The following is an 18,573-nucleotide window of genomic DNA, read 5'->3' as shown; positions in this document are numbered from 1 at the left end:
TCAGGCGTGCCATAAAGCAGATTTTTGGTCATATGCTGACCTTCTGCTATTATGTGAGACACGTAAATTACTCAACATATTCATACATGGCAGCCAAACAAGCTGCAAGGAAATTGCTACAGTCCATTTTATCCAGTAGATCTTAATCTATACATTCAAATGTACGTCTATAGAGAACTTGTAAAAATTAAAAAGCTTTGAAAATTCAGCTTTGGTTCAATCACCTAAGCAAGCGTTCAGGCTTTCTAGAACGGATTGAGGACAACCTACTCTATATAACTAAGCTTGGAGTTTTAAGAGCCTATTTGATGCACTTACCTCAGCTCTGTACCTACCAGCTGAGAACTGGAGGCGCTACTGCTATGCAAGCCCAGCACAGCAGCCAGCGTGGGTCTTGCTTGGTGCTACACATGAACTACAAAATCTACATCTTAGAAAGATTTGTTGATGAGACGTGATGCCATCCAGCCATGACTAAGGCTATTGTCACTGCTGAGCTGATTAAGGACATACACAAGGCACTCCTGCAGGCTTCCTTAAGGACTGCACACCGTATTCACCACAAGATGATGACACTCTTAAGTTGTGCCAGGGGAGGTTCAGATTGGAGATTAGGAAAAATGTTTCCATGGAAAGGGTTATTAAGCCTTGGAATGGGCTGCCCAGGGAAGTGGTTGAGGCCCCATCCCTGGAGGGATTTAAAAGCCGGGTTGACATAGAGCTTAGAGACATGGTTTAGTGATGGGTTGTTGGTTTTTGTTTTTTTTTTTTTTAAAAACAGAGTTAGGTTGATGGTTGGACTAGGTGACCTTAAAGGTCCCTTCCAACCGAGACAATTCCATGATTCTATTTGAAAACCAAGCCATTTTGTTTTTATTCAATGGCTTCTACAGAATCAAAGGAGGGCTCGGCCAGCCGAGCCACCGCACCAGGAGGAGTTTTGTCTTCTCTCTACTTGGCATACTTTTTGATAGATTAAAATAGTTCTGTTTGTGCCTCTGGAGATAGATTCTCTAGAGAAAGAGACTATAATTGTATTAGGCTGTCTGTCTCGCTACAGGATGAGTAGCTTGCAGTGAAAAAAAAAATAATCATAATTTCAATCTTTCCCTTAAAAAATGTTATTTAAAATTATAAGCAAACTCATGAATCCATGTTTCTACTAAAAAAAAAAAACCAAACAAACACAAACATAAAAGGTCTTTCTTCCTGCACAAAATACGTGACTTTAATGATTCGAAACAAAAATATGTTTAGAAGGTCTTATAATCAGGCCATAGTTTCATATGTGAAATACGTTATTAGCTAGAGGACCTAGCTAATATCTGTAAGTATCTATTTTAGGGTTTTTTTTTTTTGAAAAGTCAGGATTTAAAACTAGCATTATGGTTTATTCCAATTTGGTGTTAATCTTAGTATTCCAACATGCAAAAGGCCATCAGATCTGTCATTTTAATACAAATACAGTCTGTGGCTGTGACAGTGTTTGGCATAGATATCTTTTGCCATGATACTCCAGATAACCCCAAGTGTGCTTCTCTAAATGCATTAAAAATTTATACAACTTCTCCTAACATTCCACACAGAGAAGGGGAGATTAGGAAACAGGTTTCATCAGGACAGCACTGATGTTTATCTGTAAAGTTCTGTGCTTCAGGGTTTCTAAAAATTCCTTGTCAGCAACTGCCTGAATTTCTAAAGGTGTCCTATCAACACTCCTTCTATTTTTTGACGAAATAGCAAGCAGAGACCGTTGCACAGATCTGTAACAGAGTTTAGCTTCACTACTGCAGAAGAAATATTTTCCTGTATCTATACCCTTTCAGTCACAGGCCCTCGACGTATAGGTTAACGACGTGCGCTAAGTGCTGAGCCATACTGACTTCAGTGGGAGTTACACCACCTCACTCGCCCAATACACCCATAAGAAGTGATATTAGCTCTTGTGAACGGACTAATCTTTCCAAGATAAAGGCATGGGAGACAGGGACTCGGAGACATAACATCCAGGCAAGCAAAGGTATAATGAAATTAATAAAAGGCACTCAAGAGACTGCAAGAGAAAAATGAGAATTTTTTTTTTTTTCCACAAGAGGAAAGTTAACATTTATAAAAGGTGTTTCTAGCAATAAAATACCTGGAGAATTAAGTGCCAGTAAAAATGACACTGGTCACCTTGCAGGCATTGCTATGGAGACAGCAAGATACCAGACATAAAAATCCTTTCAGACAGGATAGGTCAGGGCATCCTTAAATAGAAAACAACAATAAATTCACAACTTTCCCAAAAGACTTTGGGGCCTTGCTATAAACACTAGTCAAAATGTTTGCACTGACTAATATACCATACCATTTTGTCATGTTTAAAATAGGTCTGCACAGTACCTGATATTTCCAGTAGCAACCCAGCAACAAACAACAGCAAGTCACAGACCATTCTAATCACATTTCATATTTTTGAAATGCTCCCATAACTGCAAGTCAGTATAATGTCATAGTATTTTCTTGAACTGATTTAGTTTACTTAATTCAATAGAAGTACTTTAAAAAAAGGCAAAAGAACCCAGACCCATAAGCCCATTAACCTAGCAAATCTTTCTAGGATTTAAGTTTCCACTCAAGATCTCATGGAGCAACCACAAAAAGGAGAGCGGCAGTAAGGATCCAACCCAAGAACTCTTTTGTAGCATACTTCACTAACGTTGGTTAGTTTAGGGTCATGGAAATAAGTTGGCTCTCAGGGAAAAAGCAGTGACAGTTTTTACAAAGCAAATAATTCTTGCATATCCTAACAGAGTGAGTGTATCTTAGAATTTATTGTTCTTCACTTCTAGTTGCTATAAACAAATCATTGTATTCTAAGACGCATGTAGGAAGCCCTTGGTTGGCTGTAAATGATGCTCTGTAGGGCAGGTGGAAGGAACTGGGAATGTGATAAGGCTTGCAGATTTTTCTTTCTCTGAATAATCTAACCAGAATTAGCACGTCAGGAGGAACAGAAACACTGAGCAGATGGCTCCCACGTAATTTCAGCTTTCTGGAGCTGCAGGTGATTGCCTTGTATCTACCTAGACATTAAAGGTTACTTCTGGTCTATCTGATGGTTGGTGTTCCAAAGGCACCCAAGAGCATTAAACATCTGAAGTCTCAAAGAGCTTGAAAAAGTTAATCATCCCACTCACTATTGCTTCCTTTCACAGTCAGTTTTGGTTCAATATTACGTCAAAATACTCCAAAGTGCTGAGAGCTCATTTTCCTACGCAAGTTAAATCTACTGTGCTCTACCAACTTCCTTCCTTCCATATAAAGGGGAACCATGTAAATGAAGAGACTGCATTTTTCAAACAGTAAATTGCTCCTCACTGCCCAGAGAAATGCAATGTTCATTTTACAGTTAACGTACTGGATTTCTGATTATTTCACCAAAAAAGGAACAGAGTGAGCAATATTAAAAGAAAAGATAAATAAATTGTGTTTAAAGCTAGTAGGTAAATAGATAATTAAAATTCCTTCTCAAAAACCATTCTTCATAGTGAAAGCCACCTAGTAACTCAATATCTTTTCAGTAATAAAAATACTACAAAAGCAGGTATCATGCATAACTCAATTTATGTTTAATTAAACTGAAAGAAAAACAACAAAACCAAAAAAATGTAACTACTTTCAACTGAAGCAGCAGCCACTTCGTCCAGGGCTAAATTTTCTGTAAAAAAGCAAAATCTGCTTTTATTTACATCTTTGCAACTCCACTGATGTTCACGGAGGCTGAAGATAAGAGTCAATTACAGAATATAATTTGGAGGTTATGTGCAAAGGGTCTGCACTCCACCTTTCCCAACAATATTTTTTTTTTTGAAACTTATAATTACAGTCACACTTTCTCCTTCATCACCCTGACTTTGATGTTCCCAAGAATAAGAAAATGAGATGGACGAGAGCTGATCACAAGTTCTACCACAGAAAGGGAATTTTAAAAGACACCTCTTAAGACCTCTTCAGTTGTACCAAGGATCTTTCAATTTCCTTTAGGAACGGCCTGAATGTTACTTAGAGGTGCCCAGCTCTGCCACTAGTACTTTAATTTGAGTCTCAACGTTTTCATAAGATGTCAGTATTTTCTTATTATACCTATAGGGCATATTTGCATTACGCTTAGTGCAAGGCATTTACATCATCTATATCTGAGTTAGGAAATAGAAACAGTATTATATGTAGATTCACATCTGATATGTATTCTTTAGGCAAATAGACAGATGGCATTGATGTAGAAACCAAAATGAGCATCTATACCACAACAAAGATGTACTGTGTACACGAAAGGCCCCAGTGGATTGACGTGAGAAGGGAAACCTCACGACCTACCAAAATTAGAATCTCAGACTACAAGAGCGAAGGTAGGAGATGTGATCAAAATTCTCCAGTTGCTAGGCGTTTTATGGAAAGAGGCCACATTCACTCATCTCATTAAAATTCATGGAAATTGAAAATATCCAAAAGCCCAGGAGGGGTGGGGTCAGAAAATCTATTTCACAGAACTGGGAAGCTTACTCTAAATTCACCTTGAAAGCACTTTTCCCATCGCAGATTTCCTGAGAGCCTTTTGATTTCTCTCCCACTTTGGTGATAATTATAGAACTTTTTTTCCTCCCTGACTAATGCATACAGAAGGGGGTCACTTCAGGATTTTATCCAGATTATCATGGTTTGTTCTTAACTAGATCTTTGTTGGAAATTACTTCTCCTTTGCTGTCTCTCCAACTCATCGAGCGAGCTTTATTTTTATTTCCTTCTGTTTCTGGTATCTCATCCTCTGGTTGTGTCATTTGATATCGTTAACTGTCTTAGTATTAAATATCGTTGAACTTTGCACTCCTATTTTCCTCTTTTTCTTTGCTTTCTCCTTTAATTTTAAATTTACTGTAGTCAGGAAACAGTGACACCCAGGCATGGGGATGATGGAAGAGGGACATTAATCAAAGGCTATACAGCACCATGCTCTTGGGGATAAAACTTCTAAAAGGTACAAATCCAAAGGGAAAAACTAAATACTTCCTAAAGGATTTCAAAGGGCACCAGAATCAACTGAGGCTTTTCAGATTATCACAGCCAGGAAGAATCTGACTTTATGAGTTTAAATTGCCACTGCTGGATGCTTGGCTCATGTGGTCTGATCCAGCCCTCACAGCTTCTGCTGCTTTTAATTTCTTGTACAAAGTGCCACTAAGAGGAAGATGTGATGGGAAATGCTGCATCACCACAATTCCACATCAGGGAATTCTGTCTCCCCGTAACACTACTGGAACAGCACAACAGTACTGCTCCATGCTCGGGCACCTCCCCTGCCCTGGGGACTTATTAAGTTTAAGACTTATTAACAGCTAATAAACACAGCGTTTTCAAGATTAAACTGAGGCTCAGACATCACTTAACAAGAGAAACAACACTTTTAGGCACATTAGAAGTAGACTCAAGACCCCTAGGTTTATTTTTTTGTTAGTAGCTCAGCTTTGTTCTTCAAAAGAAAGCTGGGATAGGCTAGTTTGTGGTTGAGGTTTTTGTGTTTGGTTGGTTTTGTTTTTTTAAAAAAAAGAAACCCTACTTTTCTCCTATTGGATAAAAATTGCAGAACATGAACAGCAGGAGTACTGCAGCGAACAGCTTGCTAAGCATATCCCAAAGATTTAGCATTCCAAATAGAAGTAGCTGGCTTCTGCCTAACTCCTCCCATGGTTTGGCAAGTGATATTGATGGTCAATAACAGACCAACAGCATTCCCCTTGAATTCACCAATCTACATAATTGCTAATAAAGAGAAAAATTAAATGTTCTTTCATGAAGAAGTTTTCACTATTTCTGTATTAAGAAACAATCCAAGAATAAAGACTTTCTACAAAGCCCTTAGAAAGGTGGGCCACTTTGAAAACAAACAGTCACAGCTGTGACTAAATCAACCAAATCACACATCGTCAACAGATTTTTCCCTTTAAGGTAGTAAGAAAAGATTTTGTCCTTAGCCTACCTGTCCTGTTCTATATATTATTCACTCAGCCAGCTGCACAGCCCTCTCCCGTTCCCAAGAAAAATTATTCATGATTTCAGTAGTGGTTGTTGAAGAAGCTTTTCTACATTCTAAGATAACATAAACACTGAAGGCTCTAAGTATTTTTATATACGTAAGTGGCCTTAAAAGATAATTTCTTTTATATTAATTAAGCTTAAGCACAAGTTCCCCCCAGCCCTGATGAACAACATTCACACCACCACATCCTAAGGAATCTAAAGCACTGACCAATGTTCTTCTCTTCCCTCCTGCCCGTCCTCTGGACTTCAGTTTCTCCCTCTTTCAGAATCCTATCTGGCATGTGGAGGAGGCTTTTTTCAATAAATCAATACTCTAATAAAAAATGACTGCCTCTATGTACTCCACATATTAAGCGAGTTTTTCTTATACAGATAAAACCATTCACCTTATGCTCTATATTTGACATTCATTTTTAATAACAGACCTTAATAAAAGAAGCACCTGGCAAAAATGTGACTCTCAAATAGCACGATGTTAAAACTTGTCAGCTCTGACAATATTTTTCTGATGAGGCATAATAACTAATCAATTTAATTTGGTTTTAGAAAGAATGGTAGCATTTTGCTGTTTTCAAAGTATGCTTTTGAAAAAGATTAACCATCTGAAAAAGCTGCTACGAGGACAGGCATGTTAAGTAATAGCTATCATTTTTTGTCAGCAAAATGGAAGGCTACTGTTTTCAGCAGGAATGAAATTAGCAGCTTATCCATGATAAGTGTAAAAGAGAAAACTAAGTGATATGCTTTTTGCTAAAATTATTATAGCATAAATATCCCTGTAGCATCTATATGGAAAACACCACCTACTTGATAAAACTGCTCCCCAGCACATATACGCACAAAGGACAAATCGCCTTCCAAAACGTTCTCTTTAAGAGCACAATTTCCAAAACTGCTTTTGTGTCTCACATTTACTCCATGAAACGAGTAAAAAGAAAACACAGGGAAAGGAAGGGCTAAGCATAAGAGAGTCGTTGAGGAATACCAACAACCAGAAACCATCAGCGTGCTCCGACAAGCACCATCGTCCCAAACAGGCTTTGCTCATCCAGGGATGGGCCTCCTGACTGCAAGGGCAAATTGAGTCCTTCTCTTCTGTGCTAAGCTCTGGTCCGTCCTCACAACAATAGCACGGAAGAGGTGTACAAGGTGTACGGTTCCTAAAGACACAGTCACCGTTGCTACAGCATACGCTTCCATTTTACACCAGTCACTTACCCAGATATTCCCATCCTGGTGGTACGGTTTCCAGTTCCTCCCAGTGTCGCTATAGAGCATCCGGTACTGAGTGACCCAGTCGGAGCTGCTGTACCTGCCTTGGGTCCCAATAGCGCTGAGCTGCTTCCTGCTCCCAAAATCCACCTGCAGCCACTGGTAATGATCGCTGTCTGAGGGAGACCAACCTCCCGCACCTGGGGGGGGGTTGAAAGAGAAGGGAGAGATTTAGAGCTCCGACACTGGCTTTGAAGCGAACACCTTGTGAAGGTGCCGAGCGCTGGAAGGCAGCCCAGCTGAGAGCAGCGTAATCACAAAAAAACACTTGAACATATACAAGAGAAATATGATTGCACTTTTTTTTTTATAAAAAAAACCGCATCGTTAGCACAGGCTTCAAATGCATTAACTCTGTTGCCTTAATCATTTCATGATGTAATTATAATGATTTAATGGGCTGCCTGCTAATGAATCAATGCCTTTATAATGCCTTAATTACAGTTTATTAGTTTTTGCCAAATTATAATTGTTCAAGGGTTGACCAATTTGCCATGAAATCTTTTGTCAGAGTAAGCTGGCACAAATCAATAACAACCTTTGGATTTTGCATGCCTTTTCAATAGCATTTCACGTTAAAGAGATAATATAGATAAAACAGGAGGAAATAAGAGCAAGCTCTGCTCTCCTGTGTTTTACCAGAGCGCACAAACTGAAAGATCTACCAGAAGAACTGAAAAACGAGCAAGTACTGCAGGGCTAGATCCAGTTTCCATCTGCTGGGTGTACAAGCTGTCACAGATTACGCTGGCAGACGCCTCGCAGAAATGTTATTAGGAACAACGTTATTAGGAAGGGTCTAGGAATTAACTTGATAGTAAAAATACTTGACAGTATTAACAATATTCTTCCCAGCCATTGGGCTACAATGAACTGCTCTAAATAAAGAAGGCAAATGATACATAGGTAAATGTAATACTAGGACATTAATGCAATTTCTTACTCTTCAGAAATAAAAAATATCAAGGGGAAAAATGATAAAAATTCTAAGATAGATATTATAATTATGTATTTAGCATAATGATAAGTGTTAAGAAATGCATGAAACATCAAAAAAAAAATCTATCAATACAGAGAAAAATGGAGAATCATTATTTTTATATTCATAGCAGATGTTAAGACGCAGAAAACAAAAACTTTACAGAGTTGAAGTGATTACAGGGTTGGGGATTTTTTGCTTTTATTTTAAGTTTGAACTAAATAAATGGCCTGGCACACCATGAAATCATATAGTCTAGTCCATGGGCCAAATTTAAATTTCACTTATAGACTTCAACTGATGTCTCAAACCCAGCCTGACTGTCAAGCAAGAAACTCTTTGCTTTACTGCATCTTATATACTCCCATCATTAGGCGGCAGCATTGCCTCAGTCTTAGACAATTCTAAAACTCATTCAGCGGCTACAGGTGTTAACTTTTGCAGGTCACGGGACATTTTAATGCTGTGAGATCAATGGGATCGTTTGATGTCATAAATGATTGCCTTTCATTGTAATTAAAAATGTAGCACTATGGCAATGACATCGAATTCATTAAAATTTTTAAGATTTACACTAGGTGCTTTGTCCCTGCAGTACAGATAATTATACCCAGCACTATAAACAGGGTACTTTAGGGGTAGGGAATAGTTCAATGCCTTTTTTTTTAGATTTTTTAGGAAAAAAAAAAACCCCAAACCAAAAACCAACGAAAAACCCCCACCAAACCAAAACACTAAAAGCACTTGCAGGGAAAAGTATTCCCCCCATTCCCAAATTCAAACTCGCTCTGTTTTTGCAGAGAATGATAACTGGTCATTTAAAATTAGAATATAGCTTCTTCGTGACTACTATGCAAGGCGATTGGAACAGTGAGCAGAGGTGCCACTTTCTCTGTCCTAACACCCCTGTGCAGTTGGCATATCTGAGACTGATGGTACACAAAGGATAAGAAGCTGCCCATGTAACAAAGCCACCTTTGTAAAAGGACCCTTTGGTGGCTCCAGAATAAGTAAGGTTCAAATGTGAGCATTCCAAAATTATTATGAAAGACAGAACTGATAAATCCATCACTAAAATGTCCTTCAGCAATGCAATTGTTGAGAAAGGATGACATACTAGGGCTGCAAGAAGGCTGCAATAGACATTACGGTTTTTACGCTTTTTACTTATGCCGGAGATTTACACTAAACCAGGAGATTTTGTTACACACACTGAAGACTTTTAATAATAACATGATATTGTTTTCTTTTAGTACATTCATATTACTGAGATGAGACTTTGGCCTTCTTTAACCGATTAACGTACTCATTCATTGCACGTTGCAACTAGGTTTCAGAAAGTCTTCACCTACAAATCCATTGAAAGGTTGAAAAAAGTTGAGCGCTAACATTCATTTTCCCCCCTTCTTTTGATGTAAGAAGAGGCAGAACACATTCTTCACATCACGCCTGACAAAAGCTAGAGATGTGTGACACAACGGTCCCACCTCGGCCAGGAGCCTGAAGCAGGAGTGCTGCAGGGCAGCCTGCCCTATAACCATTTCTAATAAACGAGAGACAAGACTTTTAGTCAATATTGCAGGCAGCGGCAAACAATATTACACCATCGGTTTCTTGACCTAATTCTCTCTCTCTTAGTTTCACATTTGCCTTCCAGCTTTTCCAAGCAAGTACATAAATAAATACTGAAAGAGATGGAGGAGAAACATGTTGGATTATAGCTAATTGTGCTGCTTCGCAGACCAGCATGGGAAGGGAACGGTGATCAGTCTAGGCAGGCATCGGCCATTCACCAGAAACAGCCCGTGGGCATCAATTAAAAGTTTCCTCTTCCCCTTTGATTCATCAAGCTGTGTAATTTGGGGTGGCGATTACTTTGTTCATTTTCTTTGTGATACGTATAACCTCTATTGATTCAAGGATTAATAAAAGTCCTTTTTTTTTCAGGTGCACACTCTAAATTATGAAAAAGTTGGATTATACAAAAATTTCCCTGCCGTGAGATCCTTGCAAAGGCCCTGAATTCATCGGAGGAATTTAAGCACGTTTGTGTCTCCATTCCCTCTAAAAAGGTAAAAAAAATCTCACATCCCTAGAAATGTGCATATGCTCACAGCTCAGCATATCATTAAATATTTTGCTGAATAATACCAGCTTCTTCACTGGAAGGAAGAAGTTGGTTTGCTATTGCACTGGGAATAGAGGAGTTACTGACAAATAAAATATTTAACACCATATTATTGCCTTTTTAAAGGAGTGGCGAATTTGGAAACCAAACCTGATTTCCACAATATGGCATTATTTTCAACATACACTTACTTTTATGGCCAACATATTATGACGGAATAATGAATTATCTTTAAGGAATGAGTAAAATGACAGCACGTTAATAGTTTTCAGTAAGCATTACTTTGTACTGAAACTGCAATGGTATATTAAATTTGTTGAATAAATGCTATTCACAGTATTACTCTTCACACCTTGGTGTAAACTGTTTCTTTTTAATGGTTACAGGCTATATTCTGAATTTTATTACATGCTTTATTTGCACTTTTTAATGTGGCAGAAAAAAGGCACTGGATTTCATGGGGTTTTTATATGGTACTCTGTTTTACTTCATGTACTGCCTTTTAATACCAAATGCCACTACGAAATCAATGCGAGTTACAAATTATTAGAAAGATATTAGAACTACAAAGTCTTTGAAAGATATTGAACATATGCATATAATATACTTTACTTTCATTAAACAGCTAAGGAGCATTTATGGGGTTCTTTGGTAGTAGAGGTGCAACGAATGCAGTGAATGCTTCCTATTTTTATTTTTATGCTATTCCAAAATTTGATGTGATCAAACATCTTCACCTGCTCAGCGGCCAAAATAATTGACTCAGTGATATTAACCAAGAGAGGCACTGAGTACTTTTATTTATACGGTAGAGCACTTTACACTACGAACAGGGCAACTGGAACAAGAATGACTGGCCATCAACCTTAGACAGAAGGTGTTGGAGAACTGCAAGTTCAGCAACAGCGAAACCACCATTGAGTGTGTGGCCCACATATCCCTGTGCATCCAAGAAACTTTCCTGGGCAGAAAAGCCTAAAAGCCTTAATCAGCAAAGCCAGCCAGGGCATCTCCGTGGTAAAAGGTGGCTATGGAAGATTCCATAAAGCTTTACTTTCAAAACAAGCTACGGGAAGTCATTTGATCTGCTCCTACTGCAGAGTGAGCAAACAGTGCGTAATGAGTCTACTATTAAAAAACACCCTCAGTGATGCAGAAGACACATAAAACTATATTCAGAATGCTAAGAACTTGTAAAGTTGAATCTTTTCATGATTTTTCACCAAATAAAGAAAATAGCTAACAAAAAGTATTAGCAACTTTACAAGACCTGAAGTTCAAAACTTTATTTTTTTTTAATTATGAAAACGCCAATGACTTCCATGTTTTTATTGGATTTTGTTCTACAGGTTCACTCTGTGGAATTGAAAACAATATGAAAAGCATAGCCTCTCTCTAAATGACACAGGCAAAAGAGAGCACTTAATATATTTCTAGAAGTATAAAGAATTCAAGTCAATGTTGGTCTATTTTTGCAAAATTTCATGTATAATTTCTTCCTTTTAATTAATTATACATTTCAGCTCCCTATTCAAAGCTGAGTGAGCTAGCTCCCATTTAATGCACACGAAGAAAGCCTACATGATGAGTTAGCCTTGCTTTCTTATCCCCCCCCCGCCCCAATGAATTATCAGTAAGTAGCAAAGCTGGGGTAGGCTTACAGATTTGAGATTTTTATCTGAACTGTCATATGCTACTGAGCTTACAGATCTACAAGAAGGGACATGCTGATGCTTTTTTAAAACGTCTGTTCCATTTCAGTTAGAAATCTCCTCTCTTCTGAAATATTTGGTACTTTACTCTTCATTCATGACTGGAACTGGAAAGATTAATTTGCACTAGAAGAACCCGTTCTCGTTTTAGTCACACTTGTTCATCCTTCCCAACTTCAAATCACAAAATAAAAAAAAAAAAAAAATTAAAAAAAACCCCTCAGCACTGCAGTAAGACTAGTTTTCTTAGTCTTTTCAAATCTGTAATAAAAGGTTTCAATGATATGAATGGAAGGAGAGGATCCTTAATCAGAAATTTCATTAGAAAACAAACTACAGAAAGCTACAGATACAAGATTTAGGATTTGTGGTAGTTACAATTCAAGGGATTACTTTATCTAATCATAGAAAATTTCTATAGCCTTTCAGCAAGGAAACAAAAAAATGACTTTTCAAATAAATATGTAATAATAACCCGAAACATTCTTAAGAGTTTGAATCTGCTTATTTGTGTAGGAAAAACACAACCTAATCTTTCAATGAGAAATAACACTTTCTAGGTCACTGCAATAGCCTGAAATCAATACTGTTTGATACCTTGCTATTTTTCAAGACATTGCTTGTCATTCCTCTACATAAAAGATAAATCAAGACAAAAAGGAAAACTTTGAAACACTGAGATCATTCATTCACTGCACTTCAGATAAAATATGGGCAGCCATTTTCTACAGTACCCTAGAAAACACTGTAAAAGACTCAAACTTCTAAACTGCATAAATCTACCTGCAGGGTTAGTTACCCCAATGCTTCAGTAGGACATCAATGGTGGGTCTCTATGTTTGCTTGTCTTCCTCTGTTTGTCCATTTTACCATTGTAGATCACAGAATCACAGAATCACAGAATCACAGAATCTTAGTGGTTGGAAGGGACCTTTGAGATCATCGAGTCCAACCACATTAAAACAAACAAACAAACAAACAAACAAAAAAAAACCACAACACACAAAAACAAACAAACAAGCAAACAAACAAAAAAAAAAATAAAAAAGCACCCACTAACTAAACCCCACACCCACAACCTCACACACAACACCCCACCACAAACCAACAATCCCGGGCACTAGAGCATGGCCTGAAGTGCCACGTCTACACGTTTCTTAAATACCTCCAGGGATGGCGACTCCACCACCTCCCTGGGCAGGCTGTGCCAGTGCTTGACCACTCTCTCAGTAAAGTCATTCTTCCTAAGATCTAATCTAAACCTCCCCTGCCCCAACTTCAGACCATTTCCTCTGGTCCTGTCATTATTCCCTTGGGAGAAGAGGCCAACACCCACCTCTCTACAGTTTCCTTTCAGGTAGTTGGAGAGGGCAATGAGGTCTCCCCTCAGCTTCCTCTTCTCCAAACTAAACATGCCCAGTTCCCTCAGCCTCTCCTCATAGGACTTGTTCTCCAGACCCCTCACCAGCTTGGTGGCTCTCCTCTGGACACGCTCCAGCAGCTCCATGTCCTTCCTGTAGTGAGGGGCCCAAAACTGAACACAGCACTCGAGGTGAGGCCTCACCAGTGCCGAGTACAGAGGCACCATCACTGCCCTACTCCTGCTGGCCACGCTGTTCCTGATACAAGCCAGGATGCTGTTGGCCTTCTTGGCCGCCTGGGCACACTGCTGGCTCATGTTCAGCCGGCTGTCCACTAACACCCCCAGGTCCTTTTCTGCCGGGCAGCTTTCCAGACACTCAGCCCCAAGCCTGTAGCGTTGCCTGGGGTTGTTGTGACCAAAATGCAGGACCCGGCACTTGGCCTTATTAAACCTCATCCCATTGGCCTTGGCCCATTGATCCAACCTGTCCACATCCCTCTGTAGAGCCTTCCCACCCTCAAGCAGATCAACACTCCCACCTAGCTTGGTGTCATCCGCAAACTTACTGAGGGTGCATTCAATCCCCTTGTCTAGATCATGAATGAAGATATTGAACAAGACCGGCCCCAAAACTGAGCCCTGAGGGACACCACTGGTGACCGGCCGCCAACCAGATTTTGCTCCATTAATCACAACTCGCTGGGCACGGCCATCCAGCCAGTTTTTTATCCAGCGGAGTGTACACTTGTCTATGCCATGATTCTCCAGTTTCTCCAGGAGAATGCCGTGAGGGATGGTGTCGAAGGCCTTACCAAAGTCCAGGTAGACAACATCCACAGCCTTCCCCTCATCGAGAAAGCGGGTCACATGGTCATAGAAAGAGATCAAGTTGGTAAGATAAAGACCATCTATACACAGACAGTAAAACATTTAACTTTCCACAGAGCAAATAACACCATAACATTGAGTGGGTCTAGTTATACCGAGAAAAGTTCTGTACATGCAGAAGTCTTGGATGATTAAACACTTTGCACTTCAAGCTGCTTCCAGCAAGGACCGCTTTCACCTTGGATGAGGAAGGGCCCTCTAACAGAGAGACTCCAGTCCTCGTTTAGGGCTCCACTTCTAATTAAAGCAATCTCCTCCTGATCTTGGCACAGATAAACGTTTTTAATTTCCTTAGCATAAACAGCGTGCATTGTTATATTTCTTGTATTCATCTGCTGTTCTAGCTAAGTTTGGATTTGTAATCCAGTCCCTATCTTCAGGGTAGGGATTTGCTCCTGTGTGTTTTAAGAGCTCTTTTTTCCAGTACATCGCAACAACGATGGAATTGTAGACAAGGCCATGCAAGACGCTGATGCTGGGCAAATAATGAACATTCTGATTCAGAACAATAAAAGGCTGGTATTTAGAAGGCATTAAATTCTCAGAAAATAGCACCATGATTATAGTCACCCTCTATTTAAAATTACCTATATTTATTTTGTAAAAAAAGTTAAATATCACAGAGGAGAAGAAAGAGGACAGAAATGACAACTAGATTTCTTCTTCTCCAGAATTCAATATTAGATTTTCCTCCAAATCAGACCATATTTATTAAAAACTGGCAAATTAGACCCAACCTTTGGCCTAACTCCCCACAAGTTTCAATAGCAGCTTTCCAGAGGGCTCCAAGTAAGCCTTGAAGTTCGAAGTTCCCTAGAAAATAGATCTGATAAAATTCATTTTGCAGGGGTAGCTGTAGATAAGAAAGATCCAATATTCTTTCCCCAAACTAGCTTCCCACCACAGCAGCTGAAAGGTGTAAGTCTACGGAGAGGTCAGTATCAGCATTAATCTTGACTTGCAAAAGGCTGACGTAGCGCACCAGCCTACCCAGTGTCCATTACTAGTCACCAGCAATGTTTTACTGATTTCCAGTGGCACTTAGCAGTGTCTTCTCTTGGTGTGGCTTAAAATCTCTGATAAAGTATACTTTTTGTTTCTTTAAACTATGTAATAATCTCCCCCCCCCCCCCCTTTTGAGGGGGGGAAAGGAGGCGGGAAGGGAGAATAAGGATTAGCCCTTATTCACTTTAGTATGTATGTTTTGGACACTGTTAGACTAATTTTAGAAGACTTCCTCTCTACTAAAAACTAGACCGGGAGGGCGGACCGTAATTATATTTCTTAAAATTATTTCATTTTAATTTCAAACCTCAAAAGTTAAGAGTAGAAATAACCCAAGGGATAGCAGTAGTTATCAGGATACAGTCCACACAGATCTTTTTTAGAAGAACATTAAAATCACTATATTCTTTTTTAAATCCCAATAGATCTTTCTTACAGTAAATGCAATTAAAATAAATCCCTTGATGTAGTGTCTGCTTCTTAATACCCACTGCTTCCTAGTATATCTTAACTGAGCACAAACCCCATTTGAGGGAATGAACAATCAATCTGCCCTAAGGAACAGTGGTGATATCTAACAATAAAAATGATGCAAAAGAGATCTCATCGTTGTCATTCACAGTTGTCAAACTCAAAACAGGGTGAAAAAAATTGTAAGCCTGAGGAGTCTCGTATCCTGAGTCCGCTGTTGGGGAACAAACACGTTGCAGCTTTGGTTATTTTAATGAACACATCACTTTAAACTATGCCTTCCCCATCTGTTCTGCTTTCTAATTACATAGGCAAAACGAAGCTCATTCACAACCGCATCCTAATGGAATCTTAAACAAAACTTGGACAAGATTTAAATATTCTGCGTGCATCATCTGTATTCGAGGCACCGAGCAGCTCCTTCTCCAGGAGGTGTTTTCTTGTTTTCTAGACAGAGAGCTGAGGCCAGGCAATGGATCACGGCGCCCTGGCACGCAACCCCCCTGCATGCAAAACAACCTCAGTGGCGTACGAAAGACAAGGAAGGGAGCACAGAGATCTCCCTTCCCTCACAACCCCTTTTCAAGCACCAGGACACAAATCTTTCAGTGCGTGTTGATGCATTGCAGCACCGGGGTTTTCCTAACAAGTCAGGTCACATCCCTCACAAGCGTACAGCTAACGGGCCGCAGACACTCACTGAGATACCCAGCCCTTATTAGCAGATCCTTACCCAAGAGTTTAATGATGGTCACATCAGGACTAGTGAAGTTTTAGTGACTGCGATTGAAGAGCACGTGCAGCGCTTTGAAATCCAGGCACCAGCTCATTATGACACTTCTGGTAGTTCCTTGTACCTGTTGTGATCCCTCTTTAGCGGAGACGACAGAGAAAGAGGAATTAAGGTACTTCTGCCTCTGATCTATACCATTTCAATAGCAACAAGATGCCTCAACACTTTAGTCACCTCAATCCTCCTGTTCCTATTACTGCGGTCCAAAAAGTGACGGAAGGCAAAGCTGAATTTCTCTAAGTTAAATTGTGATGTCCTAGCACAACTTGATTAATATTTTTTTCCCCTCAAATGATTGGTACATTAGGGATGATTTAAATGCCATGATTCAGTCGTTGCTATTTTGTTCTATAACAAGTCTTCCCTGATAAAAGATAAAAACTGAACCTCCTGCCTTGCAGAGACTTGCTGTGTGAGATCCTGTGGTGAATATAGTTCCTGCCATCGTGCTTCGGCAAACGTGTTCCAGCGATGTGCAACCAGCACTGCCTTGAAACGCTCACTGTTAACAAATAAAAGCTACGTGATTATTTCATTATACTCCTTATCTATGTTTACAATTACCTAAAGGGTGGGTTGAAGGAGGATGGAGCTGGATGGACTCTTTTCAGTGGTTTCCAGTGACAGCACGAGGGGCAACGGGCACAAGCTGGAGCATGGGAAGTTCCATTCAAATAGGAGGAAGAACTTCTTTCTGAGGGTGCCAGAGCCCTGGAAGAGGCTGCCCAGGGAGGTTGTGGAGTCCCCTTCTCTGGAGATCTTCAAGACCCGCCTGGATGCAGCCCTGAGTGATGTGCTCTGGGCAACCCTGCTTCGGCAGGGGAGTTGGATTAGATGATCTCTAGAGGTCCCTTCCAACTCTGACAATTCCATGATTCCGTGATTATCTGTTTTCTATCTATGTTTTTTGAACTCCAAATCTCCTGGTCCGTGTCTCTCGCAAGAAATGTTTCTCCCTTGAGATGCCCTGCTCCTGAGGAGCCGCCTGCGGCTGTTCCGTGCCCCGACAGACTCACAGCCCAGCAAGAACAAAGCACGACCCGGCCCCGCTCCTGCCGTTAAATACAGCAGTTCTGGAGCCCAGCTCCCTCGGCGATTGCCAACCTCTACCTGCTGCTCCTCATGCTTCCAACACCCACCTGGGCTCAGCTCCTGCTCTGCCACGGAACCCGACCACTTGCTCGCTTTTCTACCCTCTCTCTTACTCTTTATCCATTTCTATCAGGGCTTTTTTGTTTGTCTGTTTGGGTTTTATAAAGCTGCTTCTTTTGGGACCGGCAAGAAGAAACACATCCAAGACAACGCTCAGGGTGAAGATTTTTCCCTAGTGTTTCCTACCCAGGTTAAACCTGCTTTTCCTCTATACAAATGTCTTTTCCACCCGCTCAAAACTTCAGACCTGAATTCCCATTTTACGGGAATTTCTCAGAAGCGATTTTCAACCCAAATGGTAATGATTTCTCAAAACTCAGAATGGTTAATAAAGCAGCCTGAAACATTTTTTCTGACTACCTTATTCCTTTCTTCTTGAGTGCTAGACTGCTAAAATCACTATACATTTTGATCATTACCCACAAAAATTAAATGCGTATAATTCTCATAAAGAAGTTCTCTTTTCTGAAGCAAAATGGGGAGGGGGGGGGAGAAACAGTCAGCTCTACTGAAAGTTTCTGAATACTTAAAAATCCCTACCTGAAGCTTTTCTGTATGCAAATTTCCTAGACAATTAGCAGCCAGAGGGAACTATACTATTCTCTTATTTGTGCCAACGCTGCGCTGCCGCTGACCCAATCCTAAGAACAGGACAGGACTCTCCCCTACCTGCCTCCTCGCTTCGCCACCGCGTCCGAGTGCTTCTGGGAGACAGACCTGGCTCATGAT

At 40.0% G+C, this 18,573-nt stretch overlaps 1 protein-coding gene across 1 annotated transcript in view; it reads right to left on the bottom strand.

The window, feature by feature from the left end:
- CNTNAP2 (contactin associated protein 2) overlaps positions 1–18,573 on the bottom strand; it is an 864,917-nt gene that overhangs the window by 771,087 nt on the left and 75,257 nt on the right. Inside the window, exon 3 of the mRNA XM_074146844.1 lies at positions 7,300–7,493. Within this exon, the coding sequence (XP_074002945.1) occupies positions 7,300–7,493 (194 nt within the window). The remainder of the gene's footprint in view (positions 1–7,299; positions 7,494–18,573) is intronic.

Source organism: Numenius arquata, chromosome 4 (assembly GCF_964106895.1).
Source record: "Numenius arquata chromosome 4, bNumArq3.hap1.1, whole genome shotgun sequence".
NCBI lineage: Eukaryota > Metazoa > Chordata > Aves > Charadriiformes > Scolopacidae > Numenius > Numenius arquata.
This window is presented reverse-complemented; position numbering and strand designations above follow the sequence as displayed.